Consider the following 26,727-nt stretch of genomic DNA (forward strand, 5'->3'; position numbering starts at 1 on the left):
AAAGAGTCAAAAACAAAGGGGAAATATTTTCCTTTTTTTTACCAGAAGGTTTCCCAGTTTGGTTGATAGCTAGTCAACAACCACCCCCCCCCTTCCCCTCCTCTGCGGTAGCAAACGACAAAACCTAATTTCAAAAATCTAATTTCAAGGTTGGTTCAATCCGTCTTTTAACAGACGTGTAGGATGCCTTTACAATTTTGATAACATGTTCAGAAATATGTGAAATTAAATCCCACAGTCCATTTGTGACAAACTCAATATCTCTCTCTGCTGTTTTTAGGATGACCAGTACGAGGTGAGCAGCAAACCAGGTCTCTGTGTGATCATCAACAATGAGAACTTTGGATACTTTAGTAGACGACGTGGAACAGACAAGGATGCTGGTATGGATGTTGTCTGGATAGTACTTACCCTCATACGCTAACGCTTTACTGTTTACCTTTTATGGTAGATTATGGCATTTCAAAATCATAAATTGCTCTTGACGAGCGTGACAACTTGACATCTGAAATGTAAACATGAGAAGCAGATGTTATTCTGTAAATGGCTTCTTTGGTGGTTGAATCTTAATGACTAAAGGGTTCGTTTTCCTCCCCTGCAGACGATTTGGCCGATACATTCAGCTGGCTGGGCTTCAGAGTGTTGATGTTCAAAGACCAAACCACGAGCCAAATGCACGAGACCCTCAACTGTTTGTCTTCTTTGAAGGACCTCGCTGAGTTACAGAGGTTCTACGTAGAGGAATGGTCCACGGAGCACGGGGTGTTCACCGACCTTGAAGTTGACGATCCTCCACAGCACGGCGATGTCTTTGTCTGCTGCGTTATGAGTCACGGAGAAAAGGGTGGCGTTTTCGGGACCGATGGGAAGCTCCTCCTCATTGAAGACATATTTGCGTGCTTCAACGGAGATAACTGCCGTGTCCTTGTGGGCAAGCCCAAGGTGTTCTTCATCCAGGCCTGTCAGGGCAAAGCGACGCAGCCAGGGGTAGAAGCGGACAGTATTACAGTTTCACCTAAAACAAATGTGAAGGCGTCTCTCACTCCTGTGGATGCAGATACCCTGGTCGCCATGGCCACCGTGGAGAATTATTCAGCGTTCAGGGACAGAAGAAATGGGACCTGGTTCATACAGTCTGTGTGCGAACAGCTAAAAAAGCGCTGTCCCAGGTAACTCTCTCATGAAGACAGAAGGACATGAATATAAATGGATGTATGAATATGTTATTAACACATTGACTGCCATGATTGAAACATAGTTTTTCATCCCCATGCCTCCGGCTCAATTAGTTAATGTAATCACTATCATTTTGACCACTTTACCCATTAACATACAAAATGCAGATCTACAAGCTCACAGCTGTGAGCTTGTACAGTACACCTGCTATTTTTGAAAGGTTTTGAAAATGTTTGGAAACTTTTGAAAAACTTTGAACTTTTAATCTTCTCTTCTGGGGGTCCCTGGCACAACATATTTTCAGATGGGGGTCCGTAGCAAAATGCATTTTTCGGGGGTCCTTGGCATGAAAAAGTTAGAGAACTACTGGTTTAATGACTGCAATTCAATCATGTGCCACTTGGCCACGTGTAGAGATGTTCTGAGCGTTGTGTGTTTTGTTACAGGGGCGACGACCTCCTGACCATTCTCCTTCGGGTCAACAACGATGTGAGCCAGAAGGAGGATCCGGTGTCTCCGGGGAGCATAAAGCAGATGTCTGAAGTTAAACGCGTCACCCTGAGGAAAAAGCTGGTGTTTTCACCAAAACAGCAGAAAGACTGAGTTCATTCACGTGCAACACACAAAGCATTATGGCTATATATTGATTGATTGAATACTTTGTCAGAAATGTAAACAGCACAAGGTACGGTCAGACATTTGAGCTAAAAGGATAACACAAAAAATAAGTCCTGGGGACTTGTTTCCATTGTGTATTCAATTCATCAACAACATAGCATGTGGTGTCAGAAGAAAAGAAAAGACAATCCAGAATGCCTCCCAAAAACCATCACTAGCAGCAGCGAGCCACGTCCTCGGCGATGGGTCGAGGGTCCCGTCTAAAGACTGGAACAATAATATTTCTAACGTGATCCGCCATTGCAGAGTGATCGCACGTCGAAAATGGCTTGTTTTCACCACAGTAAAAAAGTATGGAGATATGGACCTTTTTCTCCAAATCCTTGGAGCGGACGGAAGGGACGTTTTTTGGACTCACGTCATATCCGTCCATTCCATTTTAAAGGGTCCTATAGGATCATGGTTCTCAACCTGTGGACATCGTTTTTGGGGGGTCCGCAGATGACAGTAAAGTGACAATTTAAAGACCTTTAAGACCTTTTAAAAAAATACTGGTCAAACATTGGGCAAATTGTCAAATGATATAAGAAAGAGGCAAAAACTTTGAAAATAGCAGATCTACAAGCTCACAACGTTGCGAGGCGTTGCGAGCTTGTAGATCGGCTATTTTCACAGTATTTATCTGTGACACCGAGTCAAAATGTAATGCCTCAAGTCCTAGAATTCCAAGTGCTTGTCAGGGTCTTAACATTGACTTAAAGGGCAAGACCACTTTGGTAGAGGTTTGTGTTGTGTAGTTACCTTGCCATGATGTAACTCCAAAGGTGGACAAGAAATCTAAAATAATTGCTCCATTGATTAGAAATTGATAATTCAAAATATGCTCCTCATTGACTTACATTGTACGGTGAAACAGCTCTCAAAGTCACTCTTTTAGCACATAAATGAACACAAACATAGCTGATTCAGACAATATAGAGCATCACCAAACCCAGTACTGTTTGTTTTTTTAATAAGAATTTCAACTTCCTGTTGATTTTACCATTTAAAGATCTGGATCCGGATCCGTGGATCCAGTCCAGGTTTTCTACTTATAAAAAATGGCAAAATCAACAGGAAGTTGACATTTTTATTTAAAAAAAAACAGTACTGGGTTTGGTGATGTTCTATATTGTCTGAATCAGCTTTGTTTGCGTTCGTTTATGTGCTAAAAGAGTGACTTTGAGATCTGTTTCACCGTACAATGTAAGTCAATGAGGAGCATATTTTGAATTATCAATTTCTAATCAATGGAGCAATTATTTTAGATTTCTTGCCCACCTTTGGAGTTACATCATGGCAAGGTAACTACACAACCCAAACCTCTACCAAAGTGGTCTTGCCCTTTAACGTTGACTCTTACCCCACCAGTATGTCTGCAGCTACTATGCCAAGCCCCCTCCCCCTGTGGTGACGACACGTTGCCAAGCACTTTAGGAGGGTGTTACCAGATCGTTGTTGTCGCTCGCTCCCTCTAGGGTCAGGTATGAGGGTATGAGGGTATTGAGGGTATTGAGGGCCAGAGCTGACTATCTGCCAGAGGTGGAAAAAGTGCTCAAATGTTTTACTTAAGTAAAAGTATCAATACTGCAATGTAGAAATACTCTGTTACAAGTAAAAGTCCGGAATTCAAAATTTACTTGAGTAAAAGTACAAGAGTATTGGTATCAAAATGTATTTAGAGTACTAAAAGTAAAAGTACTAAAATGTTTGAAAATAGCAGCTCTACAAGCTCACAACGCGCTGCGCTGCGATGTGTCGTAAGCTTGTAGATCTGCTATTTTCAAATAGCCTAGGTATAAAATAGGGCTGAAATGGTTAATGTACGTTTTATAACGTAATAATGTATATCTGCAAAGTAACTGGTAACTCAAGTTTTCATATAATTGTAGTGGAGTAAAAGTACAATATTTGCCTGCAGAAGAGATGAACGCTGGAGCAGCACGGACAATTTAAGCCTTTTATTGTTACAGTGCAAGTAAAAAAGAGTGACTGACGTTTTCGGTCTTTCGTTCTTTCTTTTCAAAAGTCACAGTACGACGCGTTTTGAGCTTGTAGATCGTAGTGGGCGGGATTCACGTGTCCGTCGATCTTTCCCCCTCGAAACAAACCCAAACTCATTTAACAATAGCGTCCGCGGAGCAGACAAAACCACGGAAAGATATTCACATTTTAACTTGCTCTTTCATCATAGAAACAAGTGGGCTTATAACCAAAACCATCCATGTTCTCTGGGAGAAGTGGTGCTAGTGTTCCGTGTAGAAGTATTGTTAGTGGGAATGAAAACATAGTGGCACCCACCGGAAGTGAAAGCTGAAGGCAGACCAAAACCCCAGTTTCCTTTGCGCACGGGTTCTACGTTGCCATTGTCCCAGAGCCTAGATGAGATAGTACAAACAGCAGAGGGCGCTGTTTTTCATTCTCATTTGGCTTTGGGTTCCCAGATTGGTCTAGAGCTAATATCACAAACACATCTCAGGACTCTCTGAAACTGGATGGATTGGTAAGAGTCTCCATAGAGTTATTTACAGTGGTGGAAAAAGTACTCAATTGTTTTACCTAAGTAAAAGTATCAACACTGCAATATAGACATCTGTTACAAGTAAAAGTCTGGAATTCAAAAAGTAAAAGTACAAAAGTTTTGGCATCAAAATGTACTTAAAGTACCAAAAGTAAAAGTACTCATTATGCAGATTGTCCCATTTCAAGTATTCAAATGAATTAAAATGTGGCCGAAATGTATATAGGGCTGAAGTTTGTTTTGTAATTATAATCAAAATCTAAAAGTAACTAGTATCTAAAATGTTCAAATAATTGTAGTGGATTAAAAGTACAATATTTGCCTCTTAGATGTAGTTGAGTAGAAGTACTGAAAATCGGAAATACTCCAGTAAAGTAAAAAATCACACCCTGTGTGAAGTGGGCGGTGTCTTGCTAGCTAATCACAATACTGAATGGAGTCAACCAATCATGTACAAAAGATAAATACATTTATTGAAACACTCTTTATGATGGACGAAACCAATGTCATCATGATTTTTCGTTTTTTTCAAGTTATGGTTGCTTATATAGGGCTATGCACATGTGTCATGTGACACTGGCCAATCACAGTCCTGAATAGACTGTGATTGGCCAATCACAGCGCAGGATAATTCTACTAATTTCCTGGGCCCAGATCACAGCGCAGGAAAATGTACATTTTTCCAAATCTCACTTATAGGGGCGGTTTCACCGCCCAAAAATACCTCAAAATTGTACTTAAGTACAGTACTTGAGTAAATGTACTTAGTTACTTTACACCACTGAATATATAGGATGCTACTTGAGAATGCATTGAAAAAGGACTGCACCTGCTTTGCCTAGTCCTTATTTATCAATATTTGTGATTTGTTTTGAATGTGTTTTTAAATGTTTTTATTGTTCGTATTAAATGTATTGAACTTTCATGTGTTTTACTAGGCCTGCATGTTGTCAGCATTACAATCACATACAGCTCAATACACCACACTGCATGTTAGCATGTTAAAGCTAAGCGGCTAACTCACCCCTGGACAATGCACTCAGTTGGGGAAGAAAATGGCCGACAGTTGATCATGAAGATGATTAAACTTCTCGTTCAGCTGTCAGGGCTGTTCTCCACTCTACTTCCATGTGGTTGAAGCTTACATTATAAAAGGTGATTATTTTACCCCCAAATACAATGGAGCGTAATGTCTGTCTGTCTCACACAGGTGTGTGTGTGTGCGTTGCCACATTTTGCTTGAGAAACAAGTGGCTAGGTCTATCAAAACAAGCCCAAAAGAAGCACCTACTGTAGGCCTATAGGCTAAGTTTTGCCACTTTACATCGGCTATTTGAAAATAGGAGATCTACAAGCTCACAACGCGTCACAGTGTTGTGAGCTGTTGTGAGCTTGTGGATCTGCAATTTATTTTATTGGGAAAAAGTACCAAATTTTGAATAAATTTGAAACATTTAAAAAAACACATCTTTTTACGGGGGTCCCTGGCACAAAATATTTTCAGATTTTCAGAAAGAAACGTTAGGAAGCAAGCCCAAATAAGCAACTACACTTTAAAAACAGTCCTTAAGTTGCTCATTAGAAGCAGACATGGCAACACTAGTGAACAGGAAACCACTTACCTAACCCCCCCCCCCTCCTTGAACTGTTTATTGTACAGATTCCTTGTTTTTCCTTTACCAGTAATCTGTAAGCTGACTGTATGACGTTCTGCATAGTAGTGTATGTCTGTCTGTTTTCTTAAATGTCATCATGATTTCAGTGCGTGGGGATCTCATTTTAAATAAGCCACTGTGCTTTAATGAGCGATCCAGTTTAGAGGACCTTGTACCATGTACTGTTTCCATGTCTTTTCTAAATAAAGTATTTAATCAATCAATCAATTATTCAATCACTTGATATGGGGCTCCCCATCCCCCTATACTCGGAATAAGGTGAATTGGTAGTTGAGTAAATCTTTGAATTATTTTGGCTTGTTTCTAAAGTGTAGATAATTGTTTATTTGAGCTTATTGCTTCCTAATGTTGTTTAAACCAGGTGGATCCCCAAATTAATATGCAAGTTGGCCACGGACCCCTATCTGAAAATGTTTTGTGCCAGGGACCCCCCCAACATTTGTGTTGTTAAAATGTTTCAAAAACATATATTGTGTGAAGGCAGGTGTGGAGTGTGCTAAGTACGTCAATCAAGATTCAAACCAAAAAGCAGTCTTTGTCCCACCAACATGTCACTGCTCGTAACCGAGTGACAAATGTAGGACCACGAGCTCTCAATGTTTTTTGTGTTTCATCCTTTTGACAGATATGAATATATATATATATATATATATTGACAAAATATATTTTTGTCAATAAAACCCTCAGTTGATTCTAGACACATCAAGTCAAGGAAAAACCTGAAACAGTTTTTATCAATTCATGGAACTTTATTTTCTAGGAAAATAATTCATTCACTCATTCGTTTCGTCAGCACTTTGTGTACAATGACAGCAGAGTCAGTAAGACTGCATCTGTTCTGGAGAGGGGCGGTGGAGGGGTGCTAAAGGGGGGCAATGGAGAGGGGCTAAAGGGGGGCGATGGAGGGGTGCTAAAGGGGGGCGATGGAGAGAGGCTAAAGGGGGGCGATGGAGAGAGGCTAAAGGGGGTCGATGTGGGGGCTACAGGTGGGCGGTGGAGATGGAGAGGGGCGCGGGGGGCCAAGCGCTGAGGCTGACACTCCTCTTGGCTGAAGAAGCAAAGCTGTGGGGTGGAGATGGAGATGGCAGCGTTATTACAATTAACTGAAACTAATGAAATGACCGAAAACTATAGAATTGATTAAACATTTTAGTTCATTGAAATGGAAATAAAAACAAGGCTTTACGAAAACAAAAATACAAAGTTAGTTGACACTGTATTGTGTGTTTTTTAAAAGTAAAAATGTTCTGAAAATATCCTTAGATTTGACTTTGACAATATACATAGGCCAAGCCTTTGGCTGCATATGAAATGTATCAATATCTTTCTTCAAAAGTGGCGAAAAATAGAAGGTCTACAAGCTGACAACATGTGACATCGCGACACGTTGTCAGCTTGTAGATCGGCTATTATTGCTAACAGCCGAAAGATATTAGCCTGGTTCCAGACCATAGACCCCGCCCACTCTCTGAGTGGACTGGTCCTCTTGGTCTGGTGTCATAATGTCAGCCTATGGCTTTTCACGATCGAAGAAAAATCTGTCAAATCAGAGTCGGAGGTGGGGGTGGGTCTAACGACAAGCCAATCAGCGAATATCTGCTAAAACAAGCTGTGCGATGACGTCAGATGTGGGCGGATCCGTGGATCTCTTGTGATTGGTTTAGGGAAATTTTAATCCCCTCCCCCTGGTAATCGCGGACATCGCAGCCAATTTCAGCCTGAAGCTCCACGCAGCTTCAGGCTGATAATCAGGCTAGAAAGATATAATAATCTCACCCGACTACCCTATATTACAATGAAAAACTAACTATCTAACTATACTAAAACTGAATGAATACAAAAATAAATAAATACAAAAATCCCAAACCTTGGGAGGTGTAGATGGAGTGGACGGATGTGGGTGGATGGAGGATCAGTTGCAGTAGTTCTGCAGGTCAAAGATGTTGCAGGGCTTGTGGCAGCACTGCTCCACGATGCCTCTCTTCACCATCATCTCCATCTGGTCCTTGAAGGCGAACTCTGCCACCTCGTTGTTGTTGATGTTGTTGTTGTTGTCCCCGCCTGCTGCCGCGCCCGCTACGCCGCCCGCCTTGGGTAACCCCAAGAACCCTGAGAGGAGACACATAGGGGAAACACAATCACATGTCACCATGGCTCCCCCTGCTGGCTGAACTCAATGATTACAGTATTATCAACATTATTGTCACATCACAAGTTGGCCGGTTTAACAGAGTGAGTGAAATGATTCCTTCAACCAATCTGACACATTGTAACCACAAAGGTGTTCCTCTGCTGGTTCAAACAGCCGGAAAGTAAATGTAACTAATGTAAGTTGAATTGATTGATTGATTGAATATTTTATTAGGCAAAACATGTACTTAACAGCACAATTACATGTAAAATGCTTTGACTAAAATGTCCGTCCAAAAAAGTCCTTGCGGTCTTGTTTCCATTGAGGTAGATGGTACTCCATTCATAGTCATATATAGTAGCACCAACACTTCAAATATCAAGACAAAAATACAGAAAAAATATCACTGTATGTACAAACTAAAAATTCAGGGAAAGAAGACTTTTATTTGATTTGATGATTTGGGAACAGACTGGGTTTATGTCGTGGTACAACCAGTTCACAAAGTGAAAATGTGATAATTGTCCCGATACTTTGAAACTTTTTATTATATTTCAAATATGTGAGCGACTGTTGTATTGTACAGTATGTGTCTGAGATAGAAAGTGAGAGAGGCACACGCTCACACACACACACACACACACACACACACACACACACACACACACACACACACACACACACACACACACACACACACACACACACACACACACACACAGTCTCACCTCCCAGCAGAGAGTCCACGTCTCTCCTAGGGTTGTAGAAGAAGCCTCTCTCTCCACACACCAGGTAAAGGGCGTCGACCAGGTGGGAGCCACACAGGTGTTGAGGGGGCGTGGCCGCCTGGCATGATGGGGGGCCTGGCCACGACACCGCCAGCAGCACCAGGAGAGACACGGACTGGAGCCACAGGGCCATGCTGGGGAGACACACACACACACACACACACACGCACACACACACACACACACACACACACCAGTGTTAATTTCATTGACTAAAACTCTGACGAACAATTTGCGTCAACTACCTTTTTTCACTGATGAAAACTAAATAAAAACTACGCTATATTGACTAAAACTAAGAATTTTGTCAACATATAAAAACTAGACTAACATGTTAGTGAGGATCTAGTGGAGAAGAGATCCAGTAGAACTAAAAGACAAGTCATTTTATGTTTGGTTGCGCTCGGTTGTCACGCTCTGAAAATAGCAAACAGCATTGCAACCAAGTGTAAAATCAGCCGTTACGACGCCATCAAGGCACCGCCAACATACATTATAGTCGACTAAATAAACTGTAGATTTTGTCGACTAAAATCGTATGAAATTTTATCAACTAAGACCTATATGTATAAAAGAGAAAAAGGGGAGGAGAAAAAAAGGGAAAAGGGGGATGGGGAGCCCCATATCAAGTGATTGATTGATTGATTGATTGATTGAATACTTTATTTAGAAAAGACGGTGGCACCATTCGATGGGAATAAAAAAAAACGACCTAAATAAGGAATCGTCCCGTATCTGGAAACTAAAAGACGTGCATCCCGTATTGAACTGACTTCAAATAAGGGCCAGCTGGTGTCCCTTATTTGAATTTCAGGTATACAGCAGTTAGCAACAGCCCTAACACACATTTAAGGAACATAAACACGCTATAAAAGGACATTTGAAATCTGCTGTATTTAACTGTGAGAAGCACAGGGCCATGCTGGCACAAACACACACATTTACACCGTAAGATCAGGGTTTATTTCACTTTAGTTTAAAAAGAGCTTTAGTTTACTGAAATAAACCTTACTGAAATAAACCTTTTTTTCACAAAAACTAATAACACACTGTATTGTGTGTTACAAAAACTACACCAAATGTTTTAGCAAAGAATTCAACCCTGAAAAATACCCCCAATAAATGTAACACCGAAACAAATAAAACACTAAACTAAAAACTAAACCTTTTCAAAAAAATAGAATAAGCTAGAAAACTAGGAGAGGAGGAAGAGGAGCTTACCTGTCAGGAGGTGGTGCTGGTAGAGGAGGAGGAGGAGGATGAGGAGGAAGAGGAGGAGAAGGAGGTGATTCTCTGAAGGAGGTGAAGGAGGGTCAGATGGCTGTGAGACAGAACAGAGGGTCTCTGCTCCTTATATACTGTCCTGACCCCAAGGACACACCCACTCACTGACCTGGAGGGGCTATACGTGTGTGTGTGTGTGTGTGTGTGTGTGTGTGTGTGTGTGTGTGTGTGTGTGTGTGTGTGTGTGTGTGTGTGTGTGTGTGTGTGCGTGTGCGTGCGTGTGTGCGGTAACTAAGTGCGTTTACGTAAGTACTGTACTTAAGTACAATTTTGAGGTATTTGTACTTTACTTGAGTATTTCCAATTTCCAATACTTCTACTCCATTACATCTCATAGGCAAATTATTTTACTTTTACTCCTCTACAATTATTTGAAAACTTGAGTTACTAGTTACTTTGCATATATAAATTATTACATTATAAAACATACATTAACAACTTTAGCCCTATGTTATACAATGCGATGCGACGCGTTGTGAGCTTGCAGATCTGCAATTTTCAAACATTTTTGTACTTTTACTTTTGGTATACTTTAAGTACATTTTGACATACTTTTTTACTTTTACTCAAGTAACATTTTGAACACAGGCCTTTCACATGTAACAGAGTATTTTTATAATCTGGTATTGCAACTTTTACTTAAGTCAAATATGTAGAGTACTGCTTCCACACTGGTGCGTGCGTGTGTGCATGAATGCATGCATGCTGCTGATCCGTGTCTCCAGGACAAATACTGAATAAAATAACCTTGAGTATACTGTCTGTGTGTCATCAGTGTGGGGGTGGGATGAGGGTGGACACAAGGTGATACTCAGATTAGTTTTTATTATTATCATTATTACCTACAGTATGCTCAGGACAGGATTTTCAGGGAGGCCACGAAGGCCAATGGCCATCGTTGCCCCTCAGTTTGGCCTCGTGCCCCTCAACAACATGCCATGCTGTGAGGCCACAGCGGCCTTAATGGCCCGCAGCTGTGTGACTGAACCACTTTCTCCTCTGTCTCTTTCTGGTCAATATGTAGACAGTGACACCAGTGTCTCTTTCAGCGGTGGAAAAAGTACTCAGATATTTTACTGAAGTAAAAGTAACAATACCACAACATAAAAATACTCTGTTACAAAGTAAAAGGCCTGTGCTCAAAATGTTGCTTGTGTAAAGGTACAAAAGTATTGGCATCAAAATATACTTAAAGTACCAAAAGAAAAAGTACTAAAATGTTTGAAAATAGCAGATCTACACGCTCACAACGCATCGCGATGCGTTATGGTACATGGTGCATTTATATAGCGCTTTTATCCAAAGCGCTTTACATAGATTGTGTATTACATTCACACATTCACACACACATTCACACACACACATTCATACTCTGATGGAGGAGGAAACCATGCAAGGCACCAACCTGCTCATCTGGAGCAATTAGGGGTTCAGTGTCTTGCTCAAGGACACTTCGACACTAACGAACTGGGAACCTCGCGGTTGCCATCCGGCTATTTTCAAATAGCCTATGTATAAAATAGGGATAAAGTGGTTAATGCATGTTCTATATTATAATGATTTATATCTGCAAAGTAATTGTAGTGGAGTAAAAGTATATGTAAATTAAAATACCTCAAAATTGTACGTAAGTGAGTAAATGTACTTAGTTACTTTCCACAACTGGTCTCTTTCTTGTCAATATGTAGACAACCGTGTCTTTTGTTGAGATTCTGAATTCTTAACTCCCCATAGTCCCCATCTTTAAACCAATCCAGTGACTTTGATTGGTGCAGGGCTGAGCATGGATAAGATTGTAAATACCATAATGTGTTTATTTCACTGCAGATGGTCTACATATTACATTTTACATTCTTATCCTTAATTAACCCTTAAATTCAATTCATTCTCTCAATGGGCTACAACTTGCTTTATTTGATGGCCTTCCTGCCGTGGCCTTTGGCCTTTGTGCCCTTAAAAACATGGACAACACGTGGCCTTGCCCCTAGAATCTGCCTATGCTGCTGCATCATCTGAAGGAAGCAGTGCACAAGATGTAACAATGAAGCACGACCTTGAACCTTGAGATGTGAATCTGGACATCATTCATTCTCCGTCTGAAATCTGACACGCATTATGCTTGTATCCAGAGGTGGAAGAAGCTCTAAAGTTTGACCGATGTACAAGCAGTGGTGGAAAGTAACTAAGTACATTTACTTAAGTACTGTACTTAAGTACAATTTCGAGGTGTTTGTACTTTACTTGAGTATTTCCAATTTTCAGTACTTTTACTTCTACTCCACTTCATCTCAGAAGCAATTATTGCACTTTCACTCCACTACAATTATTTGAACAATTTTAGTTACTTTGTAGATGTTGATTATTATTGCAAGACATACATTAACCACTTCAGCCCTATATATATTTCGGCCATTTGAAAATAGCAGATCTACAAGCTCACAATGCGTCGCGATGCGACACATTGTGAGCTTGTAGATCTGCTATTTTCAAGATTATTTTTTAAATGTTATACATTTGAAAACTTGCTTAAAGGGACATTCTGCATAATGAGTACTTTCTACTTTTGGTACTTTAAGCACATTTTGATACCAATACTTTTGTACTTTCACTCATGTTGAATACAGGACTTTTACTTGTAACAGAGTATTTCTGCATGAACTGGAAATACTCAAGTAAAGTAAGTTAATGCACTATATAGATGAGTTATTTTCTTCAAATCTGTTTGCCAAAAACAGCCAAACTACAAACTCACGAGGCGTCACAAAGTGATGTGTTGTGAGCTTGTAGATCTGCTATTTTCAATGAATGTTCGCCCCCCAAAAATAGTGTCACTGCGGTTTATGTGGTTAAGGTGCAGTCATTGATGTAGTTTAGATTTTTTAAATAAGTGTTAAATAGCTCTGTTTGTTCAGTAACAGGAGTTTCTCCAGCTCTTCAGTAAACAAAAAAATAATTTTCCGGTCTGAATACTAATCTTAGCCAATCAGGAGAAAGAACTCATACAGGATACAGGATAAATAAGTGAATTTGGGAGTAATGACACATACAACAGTGTCTTGTCAAAATGTAAACTGGAACACTATAAAGCTGATGAATAATTATCAGCAAACCACCTGTAGAGACAGACAGGGAGACTCCTGTTACTGAACAAACGCTCTACAGCAGTGACGACTATCTGAATATAGAGCTTTTACCTTTTTGCCAAAAAACTACTTTTCCACAAATCGTGTAAAATGTGTGCAAATCTTTGAATATATATATATATGTTTTAAAGAGATTTTTTTTTAAAACTCTGATCTGTGCTTCTGGGGGGTCCCTGACTCCCTGGAACAACATATTTGAGATGGGGGTCCGTGGCCAAATGCATATCATTTTGGGGGTCCTTGACATGGAAAAGTTTGAGCACCACCGATATCATAGCAACATACTGTTAGGATTTAGAAAGAGATTTTTAGATTATGTATGTGGCCGTGGACCCCCATCCCAAAATATTCTGTTCCAGGGACCCCCAAGAAGCAAATATTTGAGTTACAAATGTATATAAAAATATACATAATCAAAGATTTGCAAACATTTTCAAGACTTTTCAAGGCTATTCAAAAATAGCAGATCTACAAGCTCAGAGCACTATGAGCTTGTAGATCTGCTATTTTTGAATAGCCAAAGAAATCTAAAAAAAACCCCAAAAAACTCATGTTTTAACCCAAACATTTTAACTGAACATTTTTTACTCTGATCTGTGCTTTCTGGGGGTCCCTGGAACAACATATTTTGAGATGGGGGTCCGTGGCCAAATACATATCATTTTGGGGGTCCTTGACATGTAAAAGTTGGAGCACCACTGATATAGCAACATACTGTTAGGATCTAGAAGACATTTTTTAGATACTGTCTGTATTTGGCCACGGAACCCCATTTCAAAATATTTTGTTCCAGGGACCCCCAGAAAGCACAGATCAGAGTAAAAGAAATAAAGATTTGAGTTACAAATATTCACTTAAAAAAATATATACAGTATATATATTCAAAGATTTGCAAACATTTTCAAGATTTTTTCAAAAATAGCAGATCTACAAGCTCATAGCGCGGCACTCGGTGCCGCGCTATGAGCTTGTAGATCTGCTATTTTTGAATAGCCAAAGCAATCTTTGAAACAAAATACTTATGTTTTTACCCAAAAAATATAACTGCCAGCGCCTCTAAGTACAAACATTAAGAAGTGAAATGTAGAATTGCAGCGCTCAGCGGAAAACACAAGAAAAAAAGCTGAAAGACAGAAATCCCCCGAAGGTGCTGCTCAGGGTTAATTGTAGGTAATCAGATTATTTCCGGTTAGTTAGTCCGGTGTGTTTAAGGAAAGTGTTCCACAGTGTTCAGTGAATCAGAACTAAATGCAGCGTGTTAATGACCTGCTGACCAAACACATCGTCGTCTCTGGCTGTCTGAAACTCATCTGTTTGTCCATCATGGACTTTAACGCATTAAGACCATGCAGGGGAAAAGCATCTGTCATTTTAGATGTTATAATCACTTTAACCGTAATCTTATACTTTTGCCTATACAAATAGCAGATCTACAAGCTTGTAGATCTGCTATTTATTTTGGAAAAAGCCGTGAAATTGCGTGCACATCTTTGAATATACGTATTTATATATCTACTTATATACTTAAATATATACTTTTTTAACGTGAATCTTTGCTTCTGGGGGATTCTACAAACTCCTTGGAAAAAAAACCGTATGTTGCTATTATATCAGTGGTTCTCAAGCTTTTTTCATGTCAAGGACCCCCAAAAATGATAGCTTAGGTACTTGTCCGCGGACCTACATCTCAAAATATACCCCCCCCCCCCACCCCGAAGCAAAGATTTGAGTAAAAAATGTTCGCTTGAAATAATATATATATTCAAAGATTTGCACAAATGTCATGATTTAAAAAAAAAAATGCACATCTACAAGCTTAAAAAAATATCACTTACCCTACCCTTAAAGGACAACTTTGTTTTTTTTACAACCAAGGTTTATGTTTTAGATAGTAATTAAAGTAAATAAAAGATGAGTGCTAAAATGTTTAAATTGACTGCTTTCTATAGTTTTAGCAATTTTCGCGATCTTTTTTACCGTGGGCGGGGGCATTCTGTCCGGTGGCTAAAATGTCTTTTTTTTTACACAATAACCCGCCGTTTTCTTTATTATTATTTACAGTAGCTCTTCTAGCCCTCAATAACTCACATCTGGCCATCAAAGACCACAGGACCTTTTTTATTGTGTAAAAAAGGCATATTTAGCCACCGGACAGAATGCCCCCGCCCACTGAAAAAAATAAAAAAAATATCGCGGAAATTGCTAAAACTATAGAAAGCAGTAAATAAATAAAAAATAACACTCATCTTTTATTTACTTTAATTACGAGCTAAAATATAAACATTGGTTGTAAAAAAACAAAGTTGTCCTTTAAGTAAAAGCTACACAGCAACATCCACAGTGTTAATGTAACCACAATATCCCCTATTTTGGACATTGGTCATTATAGGCCAAACATTTAAAACATCAAAAAAATGTTGGAAGATAGCAGAGCTTGTAGATCTGCAGATGTGCCACATTTCAGCTCAGCGATGTGCCTTTACACAGCAAAAAAAAGAGTGTTAATGTAAGCACTTTATCCCTGGCATATCATTATAGATGAAAAATTACACCAAATATTTTTGTATTTGATGATGTAATTCTGCATTATTGCAGCACACTGATCAGAGTAAGACAGGAGGAGAGAGAGGGACCTAGTAGTGGTGTAAAGTAACTAAGTACATTTACTCAAGTACTGTACTGAGCTTGTAGATCTGCTATTTTCAAATATTCAGTACTTTTACTCTTGATACTTTAAGTACATTTTGATGCCAATACTTTTGTAATTTTTGCATACAGAGAAATAGATCCCTTGCTCCCCGAGGGGAAACTCATCGAAGAAGAAGTCGGGGGGAAACAGACAAATATAAATGTATATCTGCTATTTTTGAATAGCCCAAAGTATAAGATAATGGTTTAAGCGATGACACAGATGCGTTCCCGGTCTTAATGGGTTCATGCGTTCTATACTGGGCAACACGTGGACAGATGGAATAAGTCAATCTGATTTAGTTGCTGTCGGGCAGGAATTCAATTCAATTCAAACTTTATTCCAGACACACCGGGGGTCCATACATGCAACACGACAAATAAATAAAAACATTTTTGACGCGATGCGACGCGTTGTGAGCTTGTAGATCTGCTATTTTCAAATAGCCTAGGTTTAAATTATGGCTAAAGTGGTTAACGTATGTTTTATAATGTGATCATTTATATCTGCGAAGTAACTAGTAACTAAAGTTTTCAATTAATTGTAGTGGAGTAAAAGTACAATATTTACCTCTGAGATGTAGTGGAGTAGAAGTACAATTATTGGAAATTGAAAATACTCAAGCAAAGTAAATTGTACTGAAGTACAGCACTTGAGTAAATGTACTTAGTTACTGTCCAGCACGTGAACACGTGTATGCCTGCCACCCTGCAGAGTGTCGCTGAAGGAGCATTTTGTGACGTTTAAGGTACGAGTGTTTGTTCACAGTGGCGGAAAGTAACTAAGTACATTTACTTTACCGTCGACCCGCTTTTTTTAGGCATCATTCTGGTGGGTTGATGAGGTGTGCCTAACGCATGGCCGCTGAGTGGATTATGTTCTTAAAGCTTCATGGTTCCTGGAATTAATTCCTGGAAATATTTAAAAAACAAACAAAACTAAAAAAAATTCTGGTTCGGAAAAGGTTTGGAATGAATAAAATGCTTTGGGAAATAAATACAATGCTATATGTGTGTGTGTGTGTGTGTGTGTGTGTGTGTGTGCGCGTGTGCGTGCGCGTGCGTGCGCGTGCGTGCGTGCGTGCGTGCGTGCGCGTGCGTGCGTGCGTGTGTGCGTGCGTGCGTGCGTGCGTGCGTGCGTGCGTGCGTGCGTGTTTGTGTATATGTATATGTATATGTATATGTAAATCAAAAATAAGGGTTAGTTTTTACTAACTATATATAAAAAAAATCTGCAACACAGTTTTATACAAGCCTATGTAGTGGGGGTCCCTGCTTGATCTCTCTCAGCTAAAGGGTCCTTGACCTGAAAAACATTGAAGACCCTGGCCTGTATTATTATATTACATGAATATAATCCAGGATTATGCCATTTTTAGCCATAATGTTTTAAAAACATAGCAGACCTACAAGCTCACAATGAGTCACATCCACGCTGCGTTGTGAGCTTACATGTCTGCTATTTTAGGCACCGTCGTGCTGCGAACTATAAATTAGGCTCTAGCTCCGAGTGAACAGCAGTAGCAGCAGCAGAGAGAGAAAGAAAGCTACGTTAACAGCGAAAAGTTGTGAAACAGTGAAAAACCACTCTGTTTTAAACACAAGTAGTACACCCGGCCACGTTGTTGTTGTTGTTCATACGTGTGTAGTTAATACAGCGAAGAAGCTTTCCTTAATTACAAAATGATCTCAATCAATTGCGTCAGAGACTCAGCCAGAAGAAGAAACAGCTGTGGATCATTATCACTCAGCGTGCTACAGTGACACAACAACTGATAAACGGACAGGGATTTTATAAAGCTAAGTGGTGCTTCTCTTGCATTTTTAACCCGAGAGGGCTATCTGTAGTAGCGAGTGCTGCTGCATAGTAGTCAACACGTAGATTGGGTTCTCAATCACTGCGCTGTGCAGATGAATGTCAGAGACCGCTCAACTTTTCTTCTTTTTGTAAAAGTATCAATACTGCAGTGTAGAAGTACTCTGTTACAAGTGAAAGTCCGGAATTATTATTATTAAGTAAAAATGTACTTGAGTAAAAGTACAAAAGTATTGGTATCAAAATGTACTTAAAGTACCAAAAGTAAAAGTACTGAGATGTTTGAAAATAGCCGATCTACAAGCTCACAGCGCGTCGCATCGCGACTCGTTGTGAGCTTGTAGATCGGCTATTTTCAAATAGCCTAGGTATAAAATAGGGCTAATAGTGGGGCAGTTAACTGCGAATTACAGGCGAATCGTTCACTTCTGGATACAAGCACCAACATTGGCACACATACTCCTCTTTTGATAAAAACCTGTTAGCCACTTAAAAATTCAAGATGGCCACCACCTTAGCGCAGTATAATAGTGATATAATCTTTCAGGTTGTGATACAAGCATGAAATTTGACACATATACTCTGTAAGGGCTACTCTTATGGAAAATGCTGCTGGTCACTCAAAAATCCAAGATGGCGACCATTTTCTTCAAGATGGCCGCCACCTTAGCAAAGCAGCTAGTGATATAATCTTTCAGGTCGTGATACAAAGCATGGAAATTGGGAGGAACAGTCTCCAAAAGTCATTTGACAATAAAACAATCACAAACCCATGAAATGTGAAGATGGTGACCATTTTCCAAGATGTTTTTGCCCAATTAGTTTTACTCACATTTGCAACTGTACAGTGCTGTGCAGACAAAACCCAATTTGAAGCATTTGCACCTTCCACTGCACCCTTTTTGGCAGCCACATTTGGTGAGTTCTTGACAACTCTCTGCAAGTGGTGAATTGGCTGTCCAGAAGACCTGCCATTCTTCACCACATTTCTTCCATCACCATTCAGCTGGACTTTCTGATTCTGGCTGACGCTGGGTGGACTGACCCCATATGCAGCCTGCCTGACAGTTTTGTCAATAGTTTGCCATCATTTAGTGTCTGGGCACATTCATGTAGTCTGTTGTTTAGGTTCATTGTCATTACCTGTCTTAGGTCAGATTCAGGGGATATTTTATCACAAAATATGCAAGCCAGACTATCATGACTGGTTCTACGGCATCTATTTCACTACTTTGAGCATCTGACTGTCGCTTCCTCGCACCATCTAATTTGGTGTTGTTCAACATTAGTCGACAACTTGTGTGATACTTAGCCTGGTTTCTTCTCAAAGTAGCTTCTATGCCACCACCTTCATCCAGCCTTGCTGGGTTCAGGATCATTGGCATTTGATTGATCTCACGAAAGAGTGGAACATTGATGGCAAGCATGGTGTAGCCATCATGTTGAGGAACATGCTGGGTTGGTGGTGATACTAGGGCATCATTAGTTTTGTCTATCTGACAAAGACAATATTTCTTCCAATCAGTTTGCCTGTTGGCTAACATTGGATTTGCGTTTGCCATTTTTTGGTGGATTGATTTCTGATTAAGGCCAACTTAATCAAAGTGATACCGCACATTCAGGTATGGGATACAACTAGGTTCGGGTGACCTACACCTAGCCCGATCATTCATCCAGTGCCATTTAAGTCCCGTGTGATCTGTACACCTTCCGGGTAAGTATACACGCAAAAGTCATGAATAGCCACGCTTACCCTTGGCTCAGCTCTCCCGCACTGGCACACCCTGTCAATTCAGGCACGGCTATCTAACTACATCTACTAACTATTACTAGCTAATTTACCGGGGCTGTTAGACAGCATTTGGGACACTGATAAGCTATACTATTACTACAGTATTACTAAAACTCAGCTGACACTGAACCCCATGCTGAGTTACACAGCAGTGATGCCACCATTGTGCCCTGGTTGTGCAATGACATTCACTCTATTATAATAAGCTATATAAGACATAATGGTACAACTCCTGGAAGTCATCTTGGAAAATGGCAGCCATTTTGAATTGTTTGGGTGGCCTGCTCCCCTTTTCACAAGAGTGGACCTTGAAGAGTATTTGTGCCAAATATCATCCTTGTATCACAACCTGAAAGATTATATCACCATCTGCTCCGCTAAGGTGGTGGCCATCTTGAATTTCTTTTTAGCCATCTTGGATTTTTACATGGGTAACAGGTTTCATCAAAAGAGCAATACTCAAAGAGTGTGTGTGCCAATTTTGGTGCATATCTATGACATTTTATTGTGAAATTACTGCGAATTACTGTATATTCAATGGTGGCCATCTTGAAAAATGGCCACCATCTTAAAATCTTTGGGTGGCTAACATGTTTTTTATCAAAAGAGCAATACCCAAGGAGTATGTTTGCCAATTTTGGTGCTTGTATCTATGTGATTTTGTTGGGAAATGTAATATTACTGTATATTCAATGGCGGCCATCTTGAAAAATGGCCGCCATCTTGAATTTTCAGGTGGCTAACGGGTTTTATCAAAACAGTACTACCCAAGGAGTATGTGTACCAATTTTGGCGCTTGTATCCGGAAGTGAACGATTATATCCCATGCCCTACTACAAGTGGTTAATGTGTGTTTTATGATATATTAATGTATATCTGCAAAGTAACTAGTGACTCAGGTTTTCAAATAATTGTAGTGGAGTAAAAGTACAATATTTGCCTCTGAGATGTATTGGAGTAAAAGTAAAAGTATAGACAATTGGAAATACTCCAGTAAAGTAAAAGTACCTCAATTTTACTTAAGTACAGTACTTGAGTAAATGTACTTAGTTACTTTACACCACTGCTTTTTGGCTGATGGTGCGAGGTGCCTCGGAAAGGGTTAGGAAGAAATACAACATGACAAACCGATGTAACCATGGACATATGGCACGCTCTTGAAAGAAGTTATACTGTGAGAGAACGCCGTTCACAAACGCCAGAATGAACGCGTTCACAATAACGCTCATCTAGCGGATATACGGTACGTTCAGTTCACGCTCGCCCAAAATATGAACGAGTTCATGAACGATCGTTCATTGAACGCGTTCAGGCACAACACTGCCGGGCAGTAGGCCCAAGCTGCCGGCTGGGGAGGAGGTGAAACACACGCCCGACTTGGTCTGTGTTTTATGACGGCTTGATAATAAACAATGATGAGATCGATTTGCTTTAGTCATCATGAAATAGAAAATAGTCACTCAATCTTTCTTTTGTTTCTGTCCCTTTGGGTGTTTTTGTAACCTAAGTAGTCATTGTTTTTTCACGATTAATATCCGAAACATGTTAACTTTACTGGACCCCCTCCTGTTTTTGCTCAATACTATAATAATAATAATAAAACTTTATTTGTATAGCACTTTTTTTTTAAAGTTACAAAGTGCTTGAACAATCAAAACAGCAATCCATCATTACTACAGTAAACATATTGCCAAGTTTTTGATGACATTTTGAAACCATCTGGAGGATTTGAGCACATTCATGAATCTACAAAACCAGAATAATAAGGGGCGTGGCTTCACTGTGGATCTCTGATGTCATGTTGATGATGTCATATTGATGAGGTCAGCGTGACGTGGTCAGTTTTACTGTGAAAATGGAGTTACCTGTGACTGACTGTTTGGCTGCACCTGGTTCATTGGCTGCACCTGGTTCATTGGCTGCACCTGGTTCATTGGCTGGACCTGGTTCATTGGCTGCACCTGGGCAAGAGCAGGAATGCAGCCTTTAAAGGTATCATGACATTCATTTTCACTTTTTTTATTTTCAATGTTTTATTTGGGGTTTTATGACCTCAATTACACCCAAAAAAACCTGAACTTAGAACATTCAGTGGATTTTCTGTGGTCTGGGGTTTTCTGAATAATTAGGCTGAAAAGTAATCTGAGCTTGGCCCTTCGACAGTGAGGTCACAGTCGATTAATCCCGCCCACTCTCCTGCTCGCCCCTCCCCTCCCCTATCCTTTCCTTTGGGGGGGGGGGGGGGCGGAGCAGAGGCGATGATTGACAGGCAAAATCCCTCACCAGCGACACCCGCAGGCAAAGATTTCTTTTTTCATTGCAGTTGAAAAGGCTTTAGAAATGTGAGAGAAAAACACCTGCCATGGATCACTGGAATAGAATTTTCACTTAAAACCTTTTGTACACTTTTGAAGGACCAGGACAAAGACTTTGAATGTGGTGTAAAAGTGAATGTCATTAAACCTTTAACTCATTAACTGCCAATGACCAGATTCTCGTCATGTGGTGTTTTCAGTGTTTTACGATAGAGGGCGCTCTTACGCAGCCTGTGAATGATCCCAGGATAACCCGAGAAGACTACACCCAGAAATCACGTGATCACAACAAAATGAAGCCGTTTCATTTAGTATTAGGGGGTTGTAAAAGCAATAATCTCTGCTTTCAGTTGCTTTTTGGTAAAAACAAGCTACATTCAACTGCCCATGACTATGCAATGAACTATAGCGACGGCACACTTTATTTCCTCCGATCCTCCGAGACCCCCCTGCGTCTTTTGAGGCGATCGCCGGGTGGATCGTTGTGAGGAATAATGTTATTCTATATACAATAATATTCCATGATTTTTCAAAGGTTTCGTAAAAATGAGAGGACGGAGACCTGGCTGGAAGGAAGGAGAGCGGCCATGGATGGGGGGCCGGAGTCGGGGGCATGGAGGACAGGGACACAGCAGCCGGGGAAATGGTTTCTTGGCACCAGGCGGCGTCGTACCCTGTCCGCCCATGAGATGACCCGTCTGTGGAGGGGATGAGCAGTGGAGGGAAAGCCCAAGACAGAGAGGACCGACCAGCCGATCCGGGAGCACAGAAATAACAGCCAAGTGTAGAGGACCAACAAGGTGGCCCCTCATTGGCGCCGCCCTCAACAGAAGGACTGACTGTCAGAGGGACATTATGGACCGGTGGACAGCATGTCCGAAGGACTATTGGGCTGGGATTGGGATTATTTTATATGATGTCATGTTTCTGCTTGATTGTATTCAAATCTGTTTAACTTTTCCCCTTGGTTTGGTGGATCCTTACCTCTGCTCAACCCCGGTTTTCTTTTTTTTCATCCCACGATTTTGTAACCCTTTTTTCAACCGGTGCCAATTTTCTAAGTGATCCTGGGTGCTACACTCCCCCCCACCAGCCTAGGGAGCCCAGGGCCGAGCTCATTTCTCCTTCAATGCATGAGAGCCAACTGACCTTCTTGTCACCTGAGAGGGGGGAGTTTCCCCGGTAGGACGTGGCGCGTGGAAGGAACGCGTTATTCCAACCAGTTCCCTTCCTCTCCATCAGGCTGTCATGGGGGAGGCGGTACAGCGACCAAGTTTACTGCATGTTTTTGTGAGGGTATTAACTACCCTTGAGTCTACAGAGGTGCAAGTGACTGGAGACAGTCTCCAGCCATGTCTCCAGTCGGTCTCCAGGCGTCGGGGGGGGGCCCCCTTGTCTCCAGTCGCCCCCCTCATAGACCTCCATTCACTCTCCAGTCTCCAGAGGCCCCCACCTTCCTGAAAATCTCTCTCGTTTGCCTGTCCCCGCCCCCTTCACTGCTCTCTGAGTTTCTCAACGGCAGCCATCTTTGTTTTCATTTAGATGGACAGGAACACTCTATGCTTTTTAATTCATTATAGACCCCCACAACCAAACAATGATGGTCCCTTGGTGCTGGTTGGGACCCAATAACATTTCGATTTTATGTTTTATATGTTTTTGATGACGTTAAGGCCTGGATTTGGACTTCTCTCTCCCAGCCTGCAGCAGCACAAGAGTTGCCAGACTCTGCGAGAGAATTGAGCAACCTGGTCTATGAAAACAAAGCCCAAAAGAAGCGACTATATGGGCCACAGGAGCCCCCACTGATGGTCTCTTTGTGCTGGTTGTAACCCAATGACGTTTATATTTGATGTTTTATATGCTTTTGATGACATCCAGGCGTGGATTTTTACATCTATGTCACAGACTCCTGTCACAGCCAGCGTTGCCAGGTTCTGTGAGAGAAACGAGTGACTGGGTGTGAGCCCTTTTAAACCTACTGTATACATAGTCAATTTGAAAATAGCAGATCTACAAGCTCACAACGTGTCACATCGTGATGGATTGTGAGCTTGTAGATCTGCTATTTTCAAATAAATCTTGGGGGACATAATAAAGCAGACCTGGCTGCAAACACTGGTGAGAGCATATGTCAGACAGTAGCCCTAGAATGTCTGTGATCTTACATACATTTCAAGTATTCCAAATACACAGTCATAGATCTCTCTCGGTCCCCCACTGTGTAGTGCCTATCTGCGCGGCCATAAAAGTGCTCTAAACTCCGTCTGTACTCACCCAATAATTAATTCCTAAGACGTGTAGTCATATTTTGTCCTCTAGTTTCATATCCATGTGAAAGTTCTGCCAGAAAACGTGTGTTTAGTCAAATATCTCCACTTGTTCACGAGCTGCACACGGACCTCTTTCTGTACGACGCGAGGGGCCAGGAATGATTGCAGCACTGAATATACGTAACTTCCTTTAGGACGCACAAATGTTTGGGACACACAATTGACAGGTGCTTGTGATTGCTGTGGGGTAATGAATCATCACCTGTCAATTGTGTGTCCCAAACATTTGTGCGTCCTAAAGGAAGTTACGTATATTCAGTGCTGCAATCATTCCTGGCCCCTCGCGTCGTACAGAAAGAGGTCCGTGTGCAGCTCGTGAACAAGTGGAGATATTTGACTAAACACACGTTTTCTGGCAGAACTTTCACATGGATATGAAACTAGAGGACAAAATATGACTACACGTCTTAGGAATTAATTATTGGGTGAGTACAGACGGAGTTTAGAGCACTTTTATGGCCGCGCAGATAGGCACTACACAGTGGGGGACCGAGAGAGATCTATGACTGTGTATTTGGAATACTTGAAATGTATGTAAGATCACAGACATTCTAGGGCTAGTCAGACAGCAGCAGCATCAGAAGAAGACAGGTAAGGTGCCTTGTAAACAGATGTTTAATGGCTCTAATTGTGCTAATGGTACATAATCATTGATCATTATACCCCTTAGTCCCTAAGGAAGACCCGATTTTATATTGAATATGATTTTAAATGTGGGCTGAGAGCTGCTTAAAGCTAACAAACAGTCCATGCTAGACACATATCATTATTCATAGAACATCACTGATCAACATTGAAGCCTCGATTTTATATTTCATATTATTTAAAATATTTTTAGCTTTGTTTATTATATAGCAGTTTGAGGGAAAGAGCTCTAGCTCCGTTTTTGTACTGTTATTTAACATGACAGTTTAATGTTTTGTGGTCATGGGTCAAGGTTAGCCCCTTTCGGGACCCTGTTTACCTTTTTTGTATTTGGGAAGGCGGTATACCAGGGTCCCTTGTTGGTTAGAACACGCTCTCTCGTACCGGCGGCTACCACTGTCTGGTCTCGGGCGTACAGCTCGTCGCTTAGAAGTTGCAGAGATTTCTCAAAGGTACCAACAAGAGCAATACTAACACGCGAGAAAGCGGCATCAAAAAGCGGGGATCGGCGATGCCGTTTAACATTTTTAATAATTTAGTAAACCTTAAGCTCATTTCTCACACTCTGCTCCACTGCCCATGTTCCGCCTCCCCGCGGTGACTGACAAGCTGCGCGTCCTACGTTACTGCCTCTGATTGGCGAGCTCCTACATGCTTGCATGACAATCAGAACGCGGGGAGGCGGGACATGGGAAGTGGAGCTGCAGGAGCAGAGTGTGAGAAAGGAGCTTAAGGTTTACTAAATTATTAAAAATGTTAAACGGCATCGCCGATCCCCGCTTTTTGATGCCGCTTTCTCGCGTGTTAGTATTGCTCTTGTTGGTACCTTTGAGAAATCTCTGCAACTTCTAAGCGACGAGCTGTACGCCCGAGACCAGACAGTGGTAGCCGCCGGTACGAGAGAGCGTGTTCTAACCAACAAGGGACCCTGGTATACCGCCTTCCCAAATACAAAAAAGGTAAACAGGGTCCCGAAAGGGGCTAGGGTCAAGGTGTGTTGGTCAAGACATGTTTACCTCAATCTGGGGTGTGTGGGTTTTGTAAACTGCTCAGTGTAACATGCATGATATTATACAACCCACATGCTAAATGAGGAGAAATCAAATTAGTGATTGACTGTTTCAGACAATGTAATGTATTGTAGATGTTGATTCTAATCACTGTATCTGATCTGTTTATTTATGTAAAAAAAAAATCTGGGGACCCCAGTACAGTTCATCAGTAGGCCTACAGTTATTTTAATAATATGATATGATAGGGCAGTGGTTCTCAAAGAGAGGGTGTACAAATGGAACCAAATGAACCCATGAGGGTCCATATGGTTCCATTTATACACTCTTAAGAGTTAAGGTCCTTACACACCGGCGAATGTGCGAATATACGCAAAATTCGGACTCGTTCCGAATAATTAAAAGACGCTTTTTCGCTTCGCTTTTCCGCTTTTTCGCGCCATGTACGCTTGCATTGACTTTATAAGGTTTTTAAAAAAAGCGTATTATTCGCACGAAAAAATCGCCCCGGTGTGTAAGGACCTTTAGGATTGTATAGTATAGATTGCGGTCCCAGAGGTAGAAAATGTTCAAATAGGGGTCTCTGTGATAGCGCATACTATGCGTTCATATTATTTGAGATATTTAATTATGTGTAGGCCTTTATGTATAGTCTACATGATTGTGGATGTTGTGTGTTCATTATGCTCCCAACTAGTGTACAGGGTCCCCACGGTCATGAAATTCCTGGAAATATTTTGAAATCAAAATTT

At 40.9% G+C, this 26,727-nt stretch overlaps 2 protein-coding genes across 2 annotated transcripts in view; one reads left to right on the forward strand and one right to left on the reverse strand.

Moving 5' to 3' along the window:
- The window catches only part of LOC308081541 (uncharacterized protein), a gene marked incomplete at its 5' end in the record, with an annotated part of 76,287 nt that extends 74,507 nt beyond the window's left edge, over positions 1-1,780 (forward strand). The window contains 3 exons of the mRNA XM_080457908.1: positions 281-383; positions 602-1,169; positions 1,623-1,780. Coding sequence (XP_080314034.1) covers positions 281-383; positions 602-1,169; positions 1,623-1,779 — 828 coding nt within the window. The 3' untranslated portion in view covers position 1,780. The remainder of the gene's footprint in view (positions 1-280; positions 384-601; positions 1,170-1,622) is intronic.
- A 6,162-nt stretch (positions 1,781-7,942) lies between these two features.
- On the reverse strand, positions 7,943-9,082 carry LOC308081542 (insulin-like; the record flags this gene model as incomplete). Its single annotated transcript, XM_080457909.1, has 2 exons — positions 7,943-8,139; positions 8,890-9,082. 2 exons carry the CDS (start codon positions 9,080-9,082, stop codon positions 7,943-7,945), a joined length of 390 nt encoding a protein of 129 aa, XP_080314035.1.
- Between the last annotated feature and the right edge of the window lie 17,645 nt (positions 9,083-26,727).

Source organism: Gymnoscopelus braueri (assembly GCF_963280865.1).
Source record: "Gymnoscopelus braueri genome assembly, contig: SCAFFOLD_77, whole genome shotgun sequence".
In the NCBI taxonomy this organism is placed as follows: Eukaryota; Metazoa; Chordata; class Actinopteri; order Myctophiformes; family Myctophidae; genus Gymnoscopelus; species Gymnoscopelus braueri.